The sequence below is a fragment of the Salmo salar genome, chromosome ssa12, assembly GCF_905237065.1.
Source record: "Salmo salar chromosome ssa12, Ssal_v3.1, whole genome shotgun sequence".
In the NCBI taxonomy this organism is placed as follows: Eukaryota; Metazoa; Chordata; class Actinopteri; order Salmoniformes; family Salmonidae; genus Salmo; species Salmo salar.
The window spans coordinates 61,165,413-61,181,679 of record NC_059453.1 but is presented as its reverse complement, the minus strand read 5'-3'; the positions used below and the strand labels follow the sequence as shown (position 1 = coordinate 61,181,679).

The 16,267-nt window shown below is 42.0% G+C and overlaps 1 protein-coding gene across 3 annotated transcripts in view; it reads left to right on the top strand.

The window, feature by feature from the left end:
* Positions 1-16,267, top strand: part of sarnp (SAP domain containing ribonucleoprotein) — a 64,611-nt gene extending 48,344 nt beyond the window's left edge. For all 3 annotated transcript variants that reach the window (XM_045691600.1, XM_014132573.2, XM_014132575.2), the window contains 2 exons: positions 14,238-14,324; positions 15,352-16,267. In XM_045691600.1, the coding sequence (XP_045547556.1) occupies positions 14,238-14,324; positions 15,352-15,393 (129 nt within the window). In that variant the 3' untranslated portion in view covers positions 15,394-16,267. The remainder of the gene's footprint in view (positions 1-14,237; positions 14,325-15,351) is intronic.

Genomic DNA, 16,267 nt, shown 5'->3' with positions numbered 1-16,267 from the left:
TCTTTGTCCCCATGTACAGTTGCAAACCGTAGTCTGGCTTTTTTATGGCGTTTTGGAGCAGTGGCTTCTTCCTTGCTGAGCGGCCTTTCAGGTTATGTTGATGTAGGACTCGTTTTACTGTGGATATAGATACTTTTGTACCTGTTTCCTCCAGCATCATCACAAGGTCCTTTGCTGTTCTGAGATTGATTTGCACTTTTTGCACCAAAGTCCGTTCATCTCTAGGAGACAGAACGCGTTGCCTTCCTGAGCGGTATGACAGATGGTGTTTATACTTGAGTACTGTTGTTTGTACAGATGAACGTGGTACCTTCAGGCGTTTGGAAATTGCTCCCAAGGATGAACCAGACTTGTGGAGGTCTACAATTTTTTTCTGAGGTCTTGGCTGATTTCTTTTGATTTTCCCATGATGTCAAGCAAAGAGGCACTGAGTTTGAAGGTAGGCCTTGAAATACATCCACAGTTACACCTCCAATTGACTCAAATGATGTCAGTTAGCCTATCAGCAGCTTCTAAAGCCATGACATAATTTTCTGGAATTTTCCAAGCTGTTTAAAGGCACAGTCAACTTGGTGTATGTAAACTTCTGACCCACTGGAATTGTGATACAGTGAATTATAAGTGAAATAATCTGTCTGTAAACAATTGTTGGAAAATGTACTTGTGTCATGCACAAAGTAGGTGTCCTAACTGACTTGCCAAAACTATAGTTTGTTAACAAGAAATTTGTGGAGTGGTTGAAAAACGAGTTTTAATGACTCCAACCTACGTGTATGTAAACTTACTACTTCAACTGTAGATGGGTGAGGCCAAAAATCTATTTAATCAATTTTGAATTCAGGCTGTTACATTAGAAAATGTGGATTAAGTTAAGGGGTGTGAATACTTTCTGAAAGCACTGTACATTAGAAAGACAAGAAGGAGTATTAGCAATGTTATCTGCCAGCTCAAATTGAACACGATTACACCGTTTTACAGTTTCCCAAAAATGTTCTGTGCTCTTCTTAAAAGCTGAGAGGAGTGAGATTGCATAGGGGTGACTTACAAGTACACATTTTAATGGCCTTTGATTTATAGAACTTGGCAGCACATATTGCCTCAGCCTTTTTTCGCCAGACTGTCCCACATTGCTCTGTGGACCTGCTCACATCAGGAGTGTTATGGATAAGTGAGTCAGAGGCCAGGACTCCTAACACCTGAGGAACACAGCACACGGTTTGTGGGGGGTGAGTGCCATCAGAAGACTGAACTCTTTCTCACAGATTTACAAATCCACTCCCTTGATAAGAGACCTGTTAGGTCAAGCTGGTTTGTGACAGGTTTAAGTGTGCGTCTATGTGTAAGGCTGGTTGTGTAGCCTAACCGGGGAAGGCATTTGTCTTGGTTGTTTTCCAAAATGGCTGTGGGAGTTGTAAGTATTGTTGGTGTTGGGGGTAGTGTTGAGGTGAGGTTGAATGTGTCGATGCTGGCGTTTTGATGGGGGTAAATTTGACCTGACAGGGCCCAGGGTCTCCAATGAATCAAATGTGTCAGGAAGGCGCTGGAGATGGAGCGGTGCCCATTGTGGCACTGACACCTATGAGAGGGGCCTTGGCTGCTCTGGGTCAAGTGTGACACCTCATTAGAACAATGTTGATTTAGTGAGGCCACAAGGCACTGGACAGAGAATGAGGCCCACTGCTCTTCATCTGAAGGGTAATCAGCTGACAGCTTGCAAATCAAGCACCTCCAATGCCACCCTGCCCCCTCTTTAAATCAAATGTTATTGGTCACCTACACATATTTAGCAGATGTTATTGGGGGTGTAGCGAAGCGCTCGTGTTTCTAGCTCCAACAGTACATTAGTATCTAACAATTCACAACAATACAACACAAATGTAAAAGTAAAAGAATGCAATTAAGAAATATTTAAATATTAGATTGAGCGATGTCGGAGTGGCATTGACTAAAATACAGTAGAGTAGAATACAGTATATACATATGAGATGAGTAAAGTAGTATGTAAACATTATTTAAACATCATTATTAAAGTGACTAGTGTTCCATTATTAAAGTGGCCAGTGATTCCAAGTCTATGTATATAGGGCAGCAACCTCTAAGGTGCAGGGTTGCGTAACCGGGTGGAAGCCGGCTAGTGATGGCTATTTAACAGTCTGATGGCCATGAGATAGAAGCTGTTTTTCAATCTCTCGGTCTCAGCTTTAATGCACCTGTACTGACCTAGAGCTGCTGGATGGTAGCGGGTTGAACAGGTAGTGGCTTGGGTGGTTGATATCCTTGATTATCTTTTTGGCCTTCCTGTGACATTGGGTGCTGTAGGTGTCCTGGAGGGCAGGTAGTTTACCCCTGGTGATGCGTTGGGCAGACCGCAACACCCTCTGGAGAACCCTGCGGTTACTGGCGGTGCAGTTGCCGTACCAGGTGGTGATACAGCCCAACAGGATGCTCTCGATTGTGCATCTGTAAAAGTAAGTTAGGGTTTTACGTGCCAAGCCAAATTTCTTCATCCTCCTGATGTTGAAGAGACGCTGTTGCGCCTTTTTCACCACACTGTCTGTGTGGGTGGATCATTTCAGATCATCAGTGATGTGTACTTGAACCTTTCCACCTTCTTCACTGTGTTTCCGTCGATGTGGATGGGGGCGTCCTCCCTCTACTGTTTCCTGAAGTCCACGATCAGCTCCTGTATTTAGTTGACGTTGAGTGAGAGGTTATTTTCCTGGCACCACTCTCCCAGGGCACTCACCACCTCCCTGTAGGCTGTCTCATCATTGTTGGTAATCAGACCTACTACTGTTGTCTGCAAACTTGATTGATTTGGAGGCATGCGTGGCCACGCAGTCATGGGTGAACAGGGAATACAGGAGGGGGATAAGCACGTACCCTTTTGGGGTCCCTGTGTTGAGGATCAGCGAAGTGGTGGTGTTGTTTCCTACCTTCACCACCTGGGGGCGACCTGTCGAAGTCCAGGACCCAGTTGTACAGTGCGGGTTTCAGACCCAGGGCCAAGAGTTTAATGATGAGCTTGGAGGGTACTACGGTGTTGAAGGCTGAGCTATAGTCAATGAACAGCATTCTTACATAGGTATTCCTCTTGTCCAGATGGGATAGGGCAGTGTGGAGTGCAATGGCGATTGTGTCGTCTGTGGATCTATTTGGGCGGTAAGCAAATTGAAGTGGGTCTAGCGTGTCAGGTAAGGTAGAGGTGATATGATCCTTAACTAGCCTCTCAAAGCACTTCAGAAGTGAGTGCTACGGTGCGATAGTCATTTAGTTGTGTTACCTTTTCTTTCTTGGGTAAAGGAACAATGGTGGCCATCTTGAAGCAAGTGGTGACAGCAGACTGGGATAGGGAGAGATTATATATGTCCGTAAACACTCCAGCTGGTCTGCGCATGCTCTGAGGATGAGGCTAGGGATGCCGTCTGGGCCGGAAGCCTTGCAAGGGTTAACAAGCTTAAATGTCTCTCTCACATCAGCCACAGAGAAGGAGAGCCCATAGTCCTTGGTAGCGGGCCGCGTCAGTTGCACTGTGTTATCCTCAAATTGGGTGAAGAAGGTGTTTTAGCTTCTCCAGGAGCAAGACGTCGGTGTCCGCGACATGGCTGGTTTTCCCTTTGGTGTCTGAGCTGTTGAATTGCGACTCCACTTTGTCTCTGTACTGACTTTTTGCCTGTTTGATTGCCTTACGGAGGGAATAACTACACTGTTTGTATTCGGCCATATTCCCAGTCACCTTGCCATGGTTAAACGCGGTGGTTCACACTTTCAGTTTTGCGCGAATGCTGCCATCTATCCACAGTTTCTGGTTTGGGTAGGTTTTAAAAGTCACAGTGTGTACAACATCTACTATACACTTCCTGATGAACTCAGTCACCGTATTCGTTGATGTTATTCTCAAAGGCTACTCGGAACATATCCTAGTCCGCATGATAAAAACAATCTTGAAGCATGGATTCCGATTGGTCAGACCAGCGTTGAATAGACCTTAGCACGGGTACTTCCTGTTTGAGTTTGTGCCTATAGGAAGGGAGGAGCAAAATGGAGTCGTGATCAGATTTTCCGAAGGGAGGGCAGGGGAGGAGGGCCTTGTAGGCATTTCGAAGTTAATCATGAAACATACACCCCCGCCTTTCTTCTTCCCGGAGAGTTCTTTATTCCTGTCTGACCGATGTACTGAGAACCCAGCTGGCTGTATGGACGGGGACAGTGTATCCTGAGAGAGCCATGTTACCATGAAACAGAGTATGTTACAATCCCTGATGTCTCTCTGGGAGGAGATCCTCGCCCTGAGCTCGTCTACTTTATTATCCAGAGACTGAACATTAGCTAGTAATATACTCGGAAGTCGGACTGGAAGTCCACTCTGAATACCTCTTCTCCGCCGGCGGTGTTTTGGAGCAGCCTCTGGAATAAGTTCAATTGCCCTGGGGGGTACGAACAAAGGATCCAATTCGAGAAAGTCGTATTCCTGGTTACCGACGCTTTGATATCCTAAAGTTCTTTCTGGCTGTATGTAATAAGAAATTCTGGGCTAATAATAAAAATCTAAATACTGCAAAGTTGCTTAGGAGCTAGAAGCAGAGCTGCCATATCTGTCGGCGCCATCTTACATTTGCACCCTGTCCCTAGATTTATTTTATTTATTTTAAATATTTGTATGTTGAATATATAAGGTAGCTAAGTTCACAACTGTTTTCAGTCACTTGTTTCGTAGTATTTCCTCCCCTCTTTTCTTTTTCTTAAAGAAATGGGTGCAGGTCTGTTTTTGTGACCTCCCTCTATCCTTGTCAGAGTATCCCTGACCTGTCACCTTTTGATCTTTGGGGTTGGATTTGTTCTCAGTAATGTCAAGATTAGTTTTGACAATCTGCAGTTGAGCTTGTAGAGAGGCCTTGCAGGTTTTGGGAATGGGGGTGGGATGGGCAGAACACATTTTCACATTTTATGTCTTCATTTTTTATTGCTCTCCCCCTGAATGATTTGTGGGTACTGGTGGATCATTCCTATTTATTCTGTGATGTCCAACTTACATAGGACCCCCAAAAATCTCTATTTAATACATTCTTAATTCAGGCTGTAACACACCAAATTGTGGAAAAAGTCAAGGGGTGTGAACACTTTCTGAATGATCTGTACATGGCTCCTGCGTGGCGCAGCGGTCTAAGGCACTGAATCTGTGAGAAGGCACATCTGTTAATTGAAATGCATTCCAGGTGACTACCTCATGAAACTGGTTGAGCGAATGCCAAGAGTGTGCAAAGCTGTCATCAAGGCAAAGGGTAGCTATTTGAAGAATATGAAATATAAAATAAATGTTGATTTGTTTAACACTTTTTTGGTTACTGCATGATTCCATATGTGTTATTTCATGGTTTTGATGTCTTAACTATTATTCTACAATGTGGAAAATAGTAAAAAAGAAAGAAAAACCCTTGAATGAGTAGGTGTTCTAAAACTTGACCGGTACTGTATGTGAAGTAGTATGCAATTTTTGGGGACCGTGCGTGCTACTTTCAGAACTACAGGCTAAAAAGTATGCAAAGTACAGGAGAATCTCTATTAATAGCCTACTGAGGCATGGAATTCAATAGTTCGAACATTTCAACCATGTCCTTTGTGTACAACATGAAGTTTGTATGTAAGCTACACCAGATAAAGGCGTCATCGCCAATCAAAGCGGCAGGGGAGCACTGAGCAAGCTGCTATGTAGGCAGCGGAGTGGGAAGCAGCTACATAAAGAAATCTATAACCGCAGCCACTACGTATTTTTGTCTTGAACACGTGTAACCTTTATTTAACTAGGCAAGTCAGTTAAGAACAAATTCTTATTTACAATGACGGCCTACACCAGCCAAAACCGGACGATGCTGGGCCAATTGTGCGCCGCCCTATTGGACTCCCAATCACGGCTGGTTGTGATACAGCCTGGATTCGAACCAGGGTGTCTGTAGTGACGCCTCTAGCACTGAGATGCAGTGCCTTAGAACGCTGCGCCAGTCGGGAGCCCATCCATCTGTCTAAATCGTTACGACAAAGTGTATATTTTGTTCAAATGTTAATATCCTTTCTTCCTTCAACTACCATTGCGCAAAGCAGTTTTCTCCTCTTGTCTTCAATCTTGCAGGCTCGCAGGGCCCTTGCGCGTTGCCATAGAAACTTGACTCACACAGCTTTGAGCTAGAAACCCAATCTCTTCCAGGTTGAACATAGTCAGATAATGCCGTCTGTTTCAAGGATTTTACAACTAGCTAAATACTTCACATGCTGATATTGAATTATGTATTATTGTGTGTTACGTTTTCTAGCTAGCTACCTTGCTACCCATCCAGCCTTTCTAGGGGAAGCATTGTATTGTGGGTTTTGTAGTCAACTGGAGCACTGCAGATTTCCACAATTTTCACGTTGCTTATTATAATGCTGAAATGGCCCAAAAAATCGCAACCTATATTGTTCTCATATATTTACATTATTTAACAATGTAAATCATAGGGATTTGTAGTTTTGAGTGGATTATTCCTTTAAGTCATACAAACCATATCTACCTGTATTTAGAAGCAAATATGTTTGACTAACTCTAACATCATATACACAATTTAAAAATCTCTGTTCTTTTAACTTAAAATCATGAGTGAGCATAAAATCACCAGTCTGATTAATCACCAACTCATTAGAATGTATGGTGGATGGCTGTTATAGAAATTGTGTAAACAAGCCTAGAGTTCAAAACTGTATCCCCCACACCCCCCTTATCCTCTGCTCTCCATTTCTCTTCTGTGTACCCATTTACTGAGGTTACATGTACAGGTGAATGCATATTCTAAGAGTGTGTGCATGCATTGAGTTGAGCTTGTTTTTGCTGACTTCATGGGGTGACAGATGAAAAACAATCTGTTTCCTTTCCATTTGCATTATTCAAGTGTGTTCATTTCTGTGCAGTGGGGAGCTAACATGATGCATCCCAGACTCCCAGTGAGTGCAGTCATTCCCCAGGACAGGCTAGAGCTAGCAATGAGTAAGTGGACCAAGCACTGTGCACTCACGCTATAAGGGGACATAGGCTGCACTGATAGACAGATTTCATCATCTCTCAATCTATTACTGAACCGTTTTTCATGTTATAGTATTGAAATAGTACGGAGGTATCAGGATACAGTGGAACACTAGTGCCTATTACACCGCAAAGCCACTCACTGTCACTGCTATGCTATGAAAGGCTCCCACCAGCACCTAAATCATTGTGGAAATCTTTTTATATCTGCAACGGTTTGAATTTGAGTGGGGTGACACTGATGACTTCCCCCATATGTGATGGCCGGCAATCACTACGCTGTGCCCCCCTCTCCCTACCCTGCATTCCACAAAAGACAATTGAGGAGCCGTTTTCTGCATTACCACATCATGCATACTTTAATTTGAATTGAAGAAAAGCAATGAGCCAAATTTAATTTATCGGTCCTGAGAATGAATGAGTGAATAACTGAATCCCCAGCTTCGGTCATTTATCATTCTCCACACATAGACAAGGCATTTGTCTACTCATTTGAAGGACCATCATTTACATGTGTGATTTTTAAGGAGGAGGCTTGGCCGGACTTTCAGCTCTATCTGCATTTGAATCTGGAATTATAATAGCAATGCCTCCCCCCCCCCCCCCTCCCCACAAAGTGTATGGAACCACACTCAAATGTACGCACACACTTTTGAATAGAAGTATAGAGGGCCATCTGTCCTATCTGGCCATACATATCTGGGAAAATAAAGAAGGCTTCTTGACATGTCACATAATTTAATGTCCCTCAGAATAGGGGCACAGACGTCAGTTCAACGTCTTGTTTTGATTTACATTTGGTTGAGTTCAAAACAAAGTTTATTAGTCGCTTACACAGTTTAGCAGATGTTATAGCGGGTGCAGCAACATGCTTATGTTACTAGCTCCTGACAATGCAGTAAAATCTCAAACAGGTGTACACAAATAATGAACTTAAACTAAGAACAAGAAATAAAGAAATGTCGGAACGAATCCAATTAACCCATATAGCACTGTAACAGTAATCCAAATGCAATCTATACGCATCTACACCAAATGAATTTACACAAGATATACTAAGAATGATATATACAGCAGGAAATAAATTGGTAGTTCTATTTTATTTTGAACCTCAATCTTAAGCTGTTGGGGGGGGATACTAAGCTAACATATGGAATTGTTTTAAGATGGTCATACCATGGATCATTTAGCTTTTGATTTTTAATTTTATGACCCCTTTAGGTATAAAAAAAAATCTATATTTAAAAATGATTTGAAACAATATTTAATTTGGCCTTTACTACTGAATAAGGCTTTGAAGTGTCCTATATCTTGGAGATATAAGAAAGCTCAGGAAATGTATATATTTTTTGACACATTTAACCCCTTATTTTTGTTGGCACAAAACTACCTCCATACTTCCATTCGTTTGTATGGGTTACCTTCAGACGAGTCCCCTTTCTATAGAGTGGTCATATTAGTTTGTAAGCTAAAGCGTTCAGACGCTACCGATTTTCAGAAGGCCAACATTGGGTGGATACGGTTGATTGAGACGCAGCCCATGCAAAAAAATACATATCTCAAGCTTAAACTGCTGGATTTGGATGGGGATTTGCATGATCGAGAGGGATAGAGAGCAGTTGCTTCGTGAGGTATCTCGTCCTGAAAATACATGATCTAAGTGAACAATAGTTGGCATTCAGCAGTCAAAAAATATGCCTTATTTATTTTAAAGAACCATTTTGTCAGACAGTATAAGGCAGCAGCTCTATAGAGATGAGGTGATGACTTGGAATTAAATAATAGTAATCAAATAAAACAGATACACAACTTAAATTTGATTAAAGTAATGTGAATAAATGATGGTTAATAAGTGATAAGCAGTAATGGGCAGTCTACCATCATGGGACTTTTATTCATTGTTTTATTCTGTGTTACAGCATTCAACCCACAGTGCATAGTGCATTTCATCAAAAAAATTATAATAATCGAAACTGAACCGACCTCAAAAACCACTAATCGCTCAGCAATATATATTACAGTGAGCAAGAATCCAGTATATAAATAAATATGCAGTGTGTATAAATGGTAACTAAAATGCTATGTACAGTAGTAGAATTGTCAACTAACGGGAATTCAATGTGAAATCAAAAAAAGATCACATCATTGGATTTAGGTTAAAAAATATATATTTTTATTTACTTTTTGCAAACCCAAATTTAATTTTCCACGTTGATTCAATGTCATCACATAGATTTTGGGGGGTTGAAATTATGTGGAAACAACGTTGATTCAACCAGTTTTTGCCCAGTGGGTGATGTCAAGGTTCAGAGATGATCGAGAGTTCTTTGTCGGTTTCTGTTAATCAGAAATAGCAATGTCTGAAAGCTTTCGTATTTGACTGTTTCTGTGGGCAAGGTTGTGATTTGTGGGAAAAGTGACATCATACGAAAAGTGTTAGACCCGTCATCTCGCCTCTGACCGGTTCATTTTTCCCTCCGTTTTTGCATTTAGCTAAGAATGATAGATTTATGAATGCACTTAGCTACATGCCATGGTCCACTATTGTAGCCTCTGATTTTTTACTCATTAGTCTGAATAATAACTGTCACTAATTCAAGCTGTTCTAGAATGGCTTTGTGAGTAGAGAAAGGAGGAGAGCGAGGAAGAGGGAGAGCAAGAGAGGGAGGATAGAGAGGCCTGAGAGATTAACTCCAGTGAGCTCACTCCGTGAGGCCCAGGAATGGCTGAATATTGTTCTAGGGGTGGGGGGGGATGAACTTGATGATCTCGGGGGGTGGAGGGGGGGATTGCTGTTCCCTGCTCCTGACAATCAAAGTTAGATTGGCCAGCACTGTGTCAACACTGGCCTCTGCTTAAGGCATCACAGGGGCAGGGGGGGGACAACCGGTTTTTGAGAGTTTGCCATGTGAACTATGGAGAACCCACAGAGCCTTTCACTGACTGTGCAGGCCTTAAAGAAATGCACAACTCTTTTCATAGGCCAACACTGAAACAACTCTTCCCTCAACTCAATCTTTTGTGACAAACATATCCTCTCAGTACATGATTATGTTCTTCTGTTCATCAATATCTTGTGAAAATAGTATCAAGTAATTGGAAATGAAAAGACTCTCCACCTCTTCTTCTCATTCCTTCGGCACATCTTCACTGTGAAGGGGCCAAAACGATCCATTCCTGTTGAATAGAAGGGTGGTTGGTGAAGGCAGAGCCAGGAAGAAGTAACACTACATGACCAAAAGTATGTGGACACCTGCTCGTCGAACAACTCATTCCAAAATCATGGCCATTAATATGGAGTTGGTCCCCCTTTTGCTGCTATAACAGCCTCCACTCTTCTAGGGAGGCTTTCCACTAGATGTTGGAACATTGCTGCAGGGACTTGCTTCCAGTCAGCCATGAGCGTTAGTGAGGTAGGGCACAGATGTTGGGTGATTAGGCCTGGCTCGCAGTCGGCGTTCCAATTCATCCCAAAGGTGTTCAATGGGGTTGAGGTAAGGGCTCTGTGCAGGCCAGTCAAGTTCTTCCACACCGTTCTCATAAAAACATGTATGTATTGGCCTACCTTTGTGCACGGCAGCATTGTCATGCTGAAACAGCAAAGGGCCTTCCCCAAACTGTTGCCACGAAGTTGGAAGCACAGAATTGTCTAGAATGTCACTATGCTGTAGTATTAAGATTTCCCTTTACTGAAACTAAGGGGCCTAGCCCAAACCATAAAACACAGCCCCAGAACATTATTCTTCCTCCACCAAACTTTACAGTTGGCACTATGTATTCGGGCAGGTAGCGTTTTCCTGGCATCCACCAAACCCAGATTCGTCCGTCTGACTGCCAGATGGTGAAGCGTGATAAATCACTCCAGAGTACGCGTTTCCATTTCTCCAGAGTCCAATGGAGGCAAGCTTTACAGCACTTCAGCCGACGCTTGGCATTACGCATCTTAGGCTTGTGTGAGGCTACTCAGCCATGGCAACCCATTTCATGAAGTTGCTGACGAACAGTTATTGTGCTGAAGTTGCTTCCAGAAGCAGTTTGGAGCTCTGTAGTGAGTGTTGCAACTGAGGACAGACAATTTTTATGCGCTTCAGCACTCGGCGGTCCCGCTCTGTGAGCTTATGTGGCCTACTACTTCGCTCCTGAGCCGTTGTTGCTCCTAGACATTTCCACTTCACAATAGCAGCTCCAGCAGGGCAGAAATTTGACGAACTGACTTTTTTTGAAAGGTGGCATCCTATGACGGTGCCACGTTGAAAGTTACTGAGCTCTACAGTAAGGACATTCTACTGCCAATGTTTGTCTACTGAGATTGCATGGCTGTGTGCTCGATTTTATACACCTGTCAGCAACGGGTGTGGCTGAAGTAGCCGAATCCACTAATTTGAAGGGGTGTCCACATACTTTTGTATATATAGTGTAGGTCAGACACTTTAGGCACATGGGGTATGGCTTTCCATTCTCTGCATTTGAATGTTGTTCAGACTCACAGCTTCGACGTCCCTTCAAAACCAGAAATGACTGTGGATGTCAGCACGAGGATGGAGAAGCTTGTCATCATAGTGTTTGAGACTGGAGCTACGTGATTGGGTTCTTCAAATCTAGCACTGATGCATGCACAATTCTGGTTTGAGAATCTCGGATCTTCAGAGCCGGCCCCCAACTCGAATGAGACCTGTGGACTTTTCTAATTCAAGAGAGAGGATTTGCAGGCAGCTTTTCAAGGGGACTGCTTTATCACTTTCCAGCGAATGGAGGTCTTCTGGTAAGGAATTTCTCTGGCAGTACTAGAAAAGCATTATCTTAAATTGAGAATGGTCGGTATCTGGAGAACCAGGGTTTTAAGGGGAAGCTTGGTTGATAGACTGGTATGTGGCTTCAATCAAATCAAATTTTAATTGTCGCATGCGCCGAATACAACCTTACCGTGAAATGCTTACTTATAAGCCCTTAACCAACAATCCAGTTCAAGAAATAGAGTTAAGAAAATATTTACTAAATAAACTAAAGTAAAAAATTATATGAAAAATAACACAATAAAATAACAATACCGAGGCTATATACAGGGGGTACCGGTACCAAGTCAGTATGCGGGGGTACAGTTTAGTCGAGGTAATTTGTACATGTAGGTAGGGGTAAAGTGACTATACATAGATAATAAACAGCGAGTATCAGCAGTAGCAGGGGTGTCAATGTATAGTGTGGGTGGCCATTTGATTAATTGTTCAGCAGTCTTATGGCTTGGAGGTAGAAGCTGTTAAGGAGCCTAGACTAGGCTTGGTGCTCTGGTGCCGCTTGCCGTGCGGTAGTAGAGACAACAGTCTATGACCTGGGTGACTGGAGTCTTTGACAATTTTTTGGGCCTTCCTCTGACATCGCCTAGTATATAGATCCTGGATGGCAGGAAGCTTGGGCCCAGTGATGTACTGGGCTGTACTCACTACCCTGTGTAGCGCCTTACGGTCAGATGCCGAGCAGTTGCCATACCAGGCGGTGATGCAACCGGTCAGGATGCTCTCGGTGGTGCAGCTGTATAACTTTTTGAGGATATGGGGACCAATGACAAATCTTTTCAGCCTATTGATGTGGATGAGGCGATGTCGTGCCCTCTTCACGACTGTGCTGGTTTGTTTGGACCATGATAGAACCTTAGTGATGTGAACACAGAGGAACTTGAAGCTCTGGACCCACTTCACTACAGCCACGTCAATGTGAATTGCGGCGTGCTCGGCCCTCCGTTTCCTCTGTAGTCCATGATCTGCTCCTTTGTCTTACTGACGTTGTGGGAGAGGTTGTTGTCCTGGCACCACACAACCATGTCTCTGACTTCCTCCCTATAGCATGTCTCATCGTTGTCGGTGATCAGGCCTACCACAATCGTGTCGTCGGCAAACTGAATTAATGGGAAACTACACCCCCAACTACACCTTCTTCTGATGTGGTTTAAGCATTGTTGTGGACTTAGAACATCAGATTTTTGTAGTTTTTCTATTAAAAAAAGTGTGAAAACCTGAAAAAAATAGGGAAACCTGGAAAAACTAAATGGGGAAAACTGAATTTACCAAAAGCAGATTTTATAGAGCCCTACAACTGTATATTGACTTCAACATCGCTAACAATAACACACTTTTTGAGATTGCGCAAAGGTTACATTTTTTTTATCTTCAAACAATCAATGTAAATCTGATATTGTCAAGTTAAAATTGTAATATTTGTGTATGGAGGTTAGGTCATTATAGACTATAGGCTACTTGTTCAGCCCGCAAATTAAAGATAACATTTAAATGATGCGTGCAGCATCTGCTTTTCCAGGCAAGTATTCTTTTCATTGGGGGCCAGTAGCTTTCAGTTGGCACTGGCCCGGTGTGCCAATGGCATATTTATCTGAATGTCAAGCCCTGCAAGGGCATTCTAATTTAAAAGATGGCTAGTCATTTTTAGCCTGGTTCTGTATGGAATGCAGGTACATTATGGGCCTCAGGTCCCTGCGCAGCGCCAAATCATGTGCTTGTGCCATTAACTGAAAAAACATTATCACCGGTGCCACCAGTGGAAAAAGTTAGTCTAGAAACCTATGGTGAGGAGCGCTTGCTAGGAAGCATTTCACTGTACCGTTTACACCCTGTATCCTGTACACTTGACCAATAAACTTCGATTTGATTATTGCTGAAGTAGCCTATGGCCACAATTGTAAACTTCAGAAAAATATGTAACTTTGACCAACTTATTTTTCTTCTTAATTCAACAATTATGGTGGTAGCGCAACCAAAAGCTCATATTTGCCTTCTTTGTTGGTCTTTAAGCTAGTAATGCTGTATGCGGCGTCCTCACTCTCAGCCCATCCCGCTCCTCACGTTGGTTATGGAATGTGGACGGGGATGGAGCCGACCTCAAGGGTTGTGTTTTGGAGGTTTGACCAGTGACCTGGAATCTGTCAGTTTGTTCTTGTTGGCAATCTCTTGCCAGAACACAGTGTGTGAGGGAAAAGCTTGCTGTGTCCTTGCATAACCTTAACATTATTCGCCAGGCCACCAGAATTTCAGCCCTTTTAATTTACACCCAGAATTTGGGGGTATTTTTCTTCCCCCTTACTCAATGTACTTTTGCATTTCTGTCAGCGGAATGTCATTTATTTGTTGCTTTTCCAAAAGTCTAAGTCTCCTCATCCATTTCTGATGTTGTGTTGCAGGTTGAAGTCGATGAGAAGCTGAAAAAGAGGAAGGAGAGATTTGGGATTCTCACTGCTGCTGCTGTAGTTGGGGCCGAAGATAGCGAGGTACAAAAGGTTTTGTTTTCACGTTCTTGGGCTATGACCTGTTGTTGCCAAAAGAGAGCTGGTGGGACAGATTTGTAAGTAATCAAACACTGTTGTGAGAAACATTCAAAATAAGCGAATGAAATGTTCACATAGTTGTGTTGGGAAGGAGGGTATAAGAATGTTTTGTAAGTTGCTATTAGAATGTTTTAGAACAGAAAAAGAATGAAGAATAGCAAACTTCTGAAAGAAGAATAATTGGGCATTGCCTCAATATTTAGGTGGTGTTTGAAAGAGAAAACCAAAATCAAACATTTTAGTTGATGTTATGAACCTATTTTGAGTCAATAGATGTGTAAAATATGTTGGGTAAATGTAATGTGAGTCATCTTTAACAAGTGTAAATGATTGCTTAATTTCCACATTCCACAATTCATATTCTTGGAAAATGTAATTGTTTCCGAAGTTCATAGGGGTATACAGCGTCGAGTTTAACTTTACAGTTCTCAAAGTTTCTACCTTGAGTTTTTTGAAAATGTCTTGAATGATTGATGTTCCCTTGAACATACACACAGGAATTCCAGATGATATCGGAGCATGTCGATGATCTATATAGTCATCCAGCAATGACAAGCAGTTAGTGTTTTGTGCATTGCTTAGTTCTGCTGTTATGATATCTAGCATACAATATGGTTATTAATTATTTTGCATAAATAAGTAATCAAATTACTAAGTCATATATGTAAGGATGATGCTTGCAGTTGTAATGTTGCAGGTATCAGGCCTGCTTGTTTTGATACTGACTTAATACTCTGATGTGATGTTTCTGCTTCCTCACCACCACCCCGTCATTTAAATAATAATTCAGCAATTCTAATCTCACTTGATAAGAAAGATCTATTTATTATTGTTGCACATGCATATTCCACAAATATAAATCCTGAGTCACAATTTACAATTAATTATGTATATGCTCTTCTGTATACATTTGAAACACATGACATTTATGTAGAATGTTCCTTACATGTTCATTTCCCCCCCATTTCAGGCAAAGAAGAGGAAACGTGCAGAACGATTTGGAAATAATTGATTCCATTTTATATTTGTACTTTTTTAATGATTTAATTTTGTATTTTTTTAACTTGTTACTCTTGTTTTACAGTGGTAAAATACCAACCTTTGCTGTTCAGTAAGAAATAATCTTTACAGTATGTAAAAGTTGGGAAATTAAAGATTTTATCCAATTTCCCACAAGTGTCCTAAAAACCCTTGAGTCCTATTGCTGTTGGGAAAAAAGTCTGTGTACCCCATCAGGTGTTAAAGGAACTCCTCCAGGGGAGGGATGGTCCTGATGTATCTGCTCTGCTCTGGAGGGGAGAAGGGGCTGATGTTCCCTGGCAGGGATTTTAATAACTAAACAACATATAACTAAACCTGTCAATAGTCCCCTGCAAACCAGGTGTTATGGTACCACTGCTCCAGGTTTATGACATGTCACTCAGTGGACATGCTGTAACAAGTGTGGAGGCACTAAGCTACTTTTCAGTTGGGAATTCATTGTTATATCAGATATCCACTTCAATAGTTTGCCAGTTTAGATTCCTGGCTGCACACTTAAGCTAACTTCATCATGAGAAATGCATCATCTTACAGTAATTTAATAGTGCTACAAAATACATTTCAGACACTTTGGGATGATTTAGGCATAGCATTTCAAACATTAAGTATTGACTTGGCATTGATTTTTGAACAGAAATGCTAGTTGGCATTTGGTAACGTGAGCCAGGTAAACAAAAGCATTGTTGTGGCTCTGCTTTTCCAAAGACTACTTTCATATTGTTTTCCTTACACTGTGATTTTTAATTTGGGTGAACTATTCCTTTAACACGTTTGCTAAGTGGGTTTGTAAACAGTTAATAATGAATAGATCGTTTCTAGATCTGTAATAAAACATGTGACTGTTA